Raw genomic sequence first — 6,000 nt, 5'->3', positions numbered from 1 at the left:
GCAGGGGGACGTTCCGGGGGCGGGGCAGGGGGCGCCCTAACCTGTTTCGGCCCGGTGTGTCTGTCTTTACCTCTATACAATGTTAACTTTTGAGGGGGAGATTAAACTGGGCCCAGTTTGAAAGGTGTTTCTGCAGAAAATAGTCGGATAGGCATTTCACTGTTATGGTGTCTGTAGCTTTTCTCTCCATCTCAGGTTTTCAGGGAGAAAAATGTAATAAATAGGGATGACATTTCAGTTCAAGTTTGGAGATAATGGAAATTACTTAAAAAGTCAGTGACTTGCCTGTCTTCTGTCTTGGGTAACAATGCCCAAAGCATCTTATTGGCTGGCATCTAGCCTATCAGGAGCCATCTTGCCGTGCACTAACCAGGATATAAAAAAGCTCTGGGCAACTCAATGTGCAGATTTCTGGCAGCCCTTCAAAAGACAGGTTAATCTGTAAAGCCAGGACGAAATTCCAACGAAAAAGAACAGAAGGGCAAGGAAGAGAAACCCAAGCAAGCAAGGAGAGCAGCAAGGCAAGCCAAAACCATCAAGATCCAGTCAGACGGTTTCCGCTGAGGCAAATTGTGCAAAGCTAGATGAGGGATTCTGCTGGTTGAGCAGCAAGTTGAACAATATGCCTCGCAGCCAGTGTGATACGGAGAGCTCTGAAGATCTGGAGCCCTCTTGCCGAGGTAGGAGGCCCAAAACCTCCCGGTCTGGCCGAGCCGGGCTGATATTCCCAGTGGGCCGTATTGAAAGATTCCTGCGGACGGGAGACTATGCTGAGCGGATTGGATCGGGGTCTTCAGTTTACATGGCTGCCGTGCTCCAGTACTTGACATATGACATTGTGGACATTGCTGGAAATATTGCTGCCAATGATCACAGGCGCCGGATTGCCCCCCGGCACTTGCATGAGACCATCAGTTGTGATGCTGATCTCCAACAGCTGCTTGGAGGCATCATCCTCCAACAGGCGAAAGCCACATCGAAGAAACTACCAGCGGCCACCTCCCGGAGAGGGAAGGGCAAGAAGACTGCCCACTCTGTAAAGAGAAGGCGTAATGGTGCTGTTGCCGCTTAAGCCGAGGAGATGCTGCCTGCCCTGGCTTGGAATGCAGTTCTCTAAGCATTGAAGAACGTAGTCTAATAAAACCTGCTCTGAGGACGATGAGCTCTTCGTTGTGTGAATAAGTTTCTTTCCACTTTGAGAAAACGGGGCCATTTTAGTTGAGCTGGCTATTGTTCTGATAGTATGGCATTAACAGAGAAATGGAGGCCTTCGTGTTTATTTAGGGCGAAAACACATTGGATTTGCTGCTCTCTAAATGCACATTTCCCCCAGCCAAATTCTCAAAGCTCAAAAATAAGCTCCCATGCAGTGTTTTGAGAATTCAGATGGGGAAAATGTGCATCTAGAAAGCAGCAAATCCAAAGCAAAACCTCCCATGCGTTTTTGCCCTACAGTAAAAGCATACTCTAAATATTGGGTTAACATATTTAGTTGCTGTCATGATTATGATTGTCGAACACGAGTCCAGCAGCTGTTTATACTCTAATGTAGATATCCATTTATTCACAGTGAGCATCAGATACTGCCTGACTCCTTTTTTTCTGTGTCAGAGTCATAGAAGTGAGACATGGCGTGGGCCTGTTCAGACATTTCCACATCAAGATATCTCCCAAGAGAAAGATATGGGCCCCTTCCAACCAAAGGGAGAAAATAAAATCTGATCCAGGCCAAACCTTGTTTATTTCAGTTTGGTACCTTCCCTGACACAGTAGAAAACCTCATTTTTTAAAGGAGACAGATTCCAATGGGCAGGCAGATACTATGTTCAGATTAATAGAGTACAATTCTAGATCAGTGGTTCCCAAAGTAGGCATTACCACCCCCTGGGGGGGGATTACCTAGGGGGGCACTAAGAGGCATGGAGGCAGCAGGGGGGCACTAGAGGTAGGCCCCTTCAACCGTGTTGTTGGATAGGGTAGGGGGCGCTGGAGTTGAGTTTGTGAAACCAAGGGGGCGCTGGTCCAAAAAGTTTGGGAACCACTGCTCTAGATCCTCCCTTCACCCTAGGGTTGTCAACTCTGGGTTTGGAAATACCTGGCGATTTGAGGGTGGAGCCTGGGAAAGGGGGGCTTTAGAGAGAGGAGGTACCTTGGTAGGGTATAATGCCATGCAGTCAACCATCCAAAGCCATTTTCTCCAGAAGTGGAATAAATGTTTTAAGTAAAAAATAAATAAGCAATGTATGTAGTGTGGAGATCAGTTGTATTCCAGGAGATCTCCAGCCCCCACCTGGAGGTTAGTATCCCTGCTTCACCCCAAATCAGGTGTTCAGGAGCCTGAGATGAACTTGAGATTTCTCTTTACTAAGTAACATCAAAATAAGATCATAATGTAGTAACTGTTGCCTAGAGCTAAGTCACGCCCCAAACATTCTTCCCTTTGTGCCAGCATTCTATAGAATGTGTAAAATCACATGTTTCCCATTACTAAATCTAGATTGAAGGTGAATATTTAAACTTACATTTATCTTCTTGGTTTAAGCTGGTAGGCCTTGTACAAACTATGCTAATGCTAAGACTTTAAGCCTAAGAGTGGCATTTTAAAAGATAGAATTAAATGGCCCATCTGTTCCATTAGTTTTCTGTCTGTTTTTGTTTCTTCAGAATTAATTGCGATAACAAGAGGCTATGCTGAGGTGTGCTGTCAGTGGTCATTTGTTACGCAGCAACTTTTGCCATGCTAAGTGATGGGTTGGAAGAAATGGATGTTTCTGAGAAGACTGGAAATGGTGTGGATGCCTGTTGCTCAGGAGGGTGTCTTGGAGGCTGTCTTAGATGCCTATACAGTTGCCTCAGATTCTTGCAAAAAAAAGGGGGGGGACTTTGGTCTTCTGTATAAGATGCTTTAGTCAGTTTTGGACAAGAGAAGAAGCAAGTGGATTGACTGTGAAATGGTCATGTTTAGATGTTGAGGCTGAAAGTGATGGCCAAAGCTGAGAAGCATTGGGGTAGGTTGCACTTGATCAGAGATTAGGCCATGAGAGAGAGGAGGGAAATAAAAACGGATCCTATTTTTTAAAAATCTAACCATCAACAGTGGGATGGTTAGAGCCTCTGAGTTGGATAGGTTTACCTCTCAAGAGAAACTGAAATGTGCCATCCACAGAGGAAGCAAGTTGTGCATACACAGTAGCAAGCAAGTGAGGAATTGTGGAACTCAAGTATTTGATTATACTAAGAAGATGACAAAGAGCTTTTTTGGTTGATTAAAATGCCACTTCCTCTTAGGTTCTTATGGTCTCTCCTTAAGATTACTTAAAGCTGATTAATTACACCCTAGCACAATAGAATGTGAGTGGCCGTTGTATCATTTTTACCATTCCGCATGGTAAAAGTGTTTTTACTTGTTCATTTTCAATGCAGATTAGGTGTGGGCAAAGGGACTCCTTAGACACAAAAGGCATAGAACTAGGGTGTTTATTGTACTGAATTAAATGTTTTTGAGGAGTTGTTCACACATTGCAGGAATGTTTGAAGGATTGCTGGGGCTGTAGCCAGGCATTCTTATGTGGTTCTGCTGCTGTTCTTGTGAATTACTGCCTCCGTGTTCATGTTGTCTGCTTGACTGGTGGCTGCAGTTTTGGATAATCGTTACAATGGTCCAAAGTCTGATCTTGAAACTTTCATGTGACACAGACATTCTTGTCTCTTCCATTTAAAGTTATATAGGTGACTGAAGTGTTTCTACTGAAGACTTGCTTAATTTGTCGGAAAGGAAATATAGGTATTTTGCTCAAATGCACGCTGCAAGGAAGAAAAATGCTTGCAGGGCAATCCTAAACAGAGTTACTCCAGTCTAAGCCCATTAGGCTTAGACTAGAGAAACTTTTCTTAGGATTGCACTGTTGGTGTCTTTCATGCGGGTAGACAGGGCCATGTAACTAATGATTCCTCCCTCAAACCTGAGCAGAGGGTGACTTGTGTAAGCAGCGCAATAATAATAGTGCATTGTGAAACAGTTGATTTCTTCATAGCTGCTAACAAGAGTGAGGGTTTCCCCCTTTTTTGGCAGTTTCCCCCTGTCTTTCCTCTTGTGGATTTGGTAATTATCATCTGCCTTTGTTATTATTAGTAGTTAATCTGTTCCCATGGCCATTAATCTGTATGGTATTTGAGAGCTTTTTTTAACTGGAAAGGGGAGATTCTGTGTCTACCTCCTGTTGGTACTCTTATATCCAACTGATCTCACATGTATGTCCCATTGCACTGTGGAGTTTTTGCCTATAAACCAAAGACATCTAGCAGTAGCACCAGGTTATTTTTATGGATTAAGACGCCGTATGGTATCATTTGTGTGTGTGTGTGTGTGTGTTGTGCCGTCAAGTCGCTTCCGACTCATGGCGATCCTGTGAATGAAAGTCCTCCAAAATGTCCTATCTTTGACAGTTTGACATCTCTCATTTACATGTATCATTTACAGTTTGACATCTCTTTGCATGTGAGCAGATTATTGCAACCACCATTTTTTCTCATCAGCAACAACAGAATGTAAGAACAATGTAAAGGGACACTTTGGTAGAACCAGGATTTTTTTAAAAAAAAATATTGTGTGGGTTAGCCCCACTACAATAGAAATCCCTGTTGTTGAAATATATATTTGTCCTAAGAAGTATTGCTGACTGAGGTCCAGAATATTAGCTGCCCCAAAGGCATGCCCAGTGGGCTTTTTTTAACAGTGTTTTTTTCCTTTGAAGAACAGACATTCCTGCCTTCTCCAAGCCATGGTGCAGTTTTGGTCCCCTCTGTTTTGAATAGGGTTGCCAACCTCCAGGTATTAGCTGGAGGTCTCCTGCTATTACAACTGATCTCCAGCCAATAGAGGATGGGAGGGTTTGGGGAGGGGAGGGACTTCAATGCCATAGAGTCCAATGGCCAAAGCGGCCATTTTCTCCAGGTGAACTGATCTCTGTCAGCTGGAGATCAGTTGTAATAGCAAAAGATCTCCAGCTAGTACCTGGAGGTTGGCAACCCTATCCAGAATAGAAATTCCTGCTCTTGGGCTGGGTACCATGCTCCAGCCTGATCTACCTCATAGGTTTGTTGTATTGGATAAAATAGGAAAGGGAGACTGTGTATGCTGCCCTGAATCCTTGGGCAGAATAAAAGAGTAATAAATTTAATGAAGAATGGGTAGGGTTCCTTCTCTATCTAGCATAGAATATATAGAAAAGTTTCTCTGGGTCAGTTCTGTGTTTCCCCGCAAGTGTCCAGGGTTGGCACTTGGGCAGCCTCATTCCCAACACAAGATTAATTGAAGGGTCCCTTCAGCCATTTTCAGGAAGGACAAACTCATCCTATCTAAACATAAAGCTGATGTTTCCGATTGGAATCTGTAAACTGAACTCTACATGTAATGTCAAAGATTCACAGTCTGGTGTGTATTTTTCATGTTGTAAAGCAGCCTCAGTGGGAAAGATCAAAACTAGGTACCTGTCTCACTCTCTCTCCCCCCCCCCCAAGCTGGTGCAGCATGAGGAGCGCAACTTTTGTTCTGTCCTGCACCCTAGCCTCGATCCAAATCAGGACAGGCTGTCTGGCTGCTGTAAAAGTCCAGTCGCGGCTCTTCCGTGTAGTCCGCTCTGTGATCAGGACTGAGGGTGAGCCATTTTTAAGCCATTGAGCAAGTTCTGAAGTTGACTCTAGGCATGTTTTGCTAAGAGTGGAAGGTATTCCTAGATCAGTTTTGCTGAGGTAAATAATGAACTTTTGGCCTTTAAAAAAGTGACTGCAAATTTTGGCTTGTCAGGGGGAAATATTATTTATATACTTCTAAAGGGAAAGGTGCTTTTTAAAAGAAGTTGTTCATATTGCTGCATATATATTTTTAAATGGTGCTTGTTTCCCGGTTCTTAATGATAAAATGTGTGTGTGTGTGAAAGAGAGAGAGAGGGGGGGGGGGAAGTGATTTTTCCAAATATTAAAATATCTTGATATTTCTGT

The 6,000-nt window shown here is 43.7% G+C and overlaps 1 protein-coding gene across 1 annotated transcript; it reads left to right on the top strand.

Moving 5' to 3' along the window:
• Positions 1-622: 622 nt before the first annotated feature.
• LOC130475241 (histone H2A-beta, sperm-like) lies at positions 623-1,072 on the top strand. Its single transcript, XM_056846988.1, has one exon. The coding sequence runs from the start codon at positions 623-625 to the stop codon at positions 1,070-1,072; it is 450 nt and encodes a 149-aa protein (XP_056702966.1).
• Positions 1,073-6,000: the final 4,928 nt, after the last annotated feature.

The sequence above is a fragment of the Euleptes europaea genome, chromosome 3 (genome assembly GCF_029931775.1).
Source record: "Euleptes europaea isolate rEulEur1 chromosome 3, rEulEur1.hap1, whole genome shotgun sequence".
NCBI lineage: Eukaryota > Metazoa > Chordata > Lepidosauria > Squamata > Sphaerodactylidae > Euleptes > Euleptes europaea.
Note: the sequence above shows the minus strand (reverse complement) of the source record. Positions and strands in the feature narration are given on the sequence as shown.

What these genes read in the sequence shown, in the direction of transcription:
- LOC130475241 (XM_056846988.1), top strand. Translation starts at nt 623, where the DNA reads ATGCCTCGCAGCCAGTGTGATACGGAGAGCTCTGAAGATCTGGAGCCC.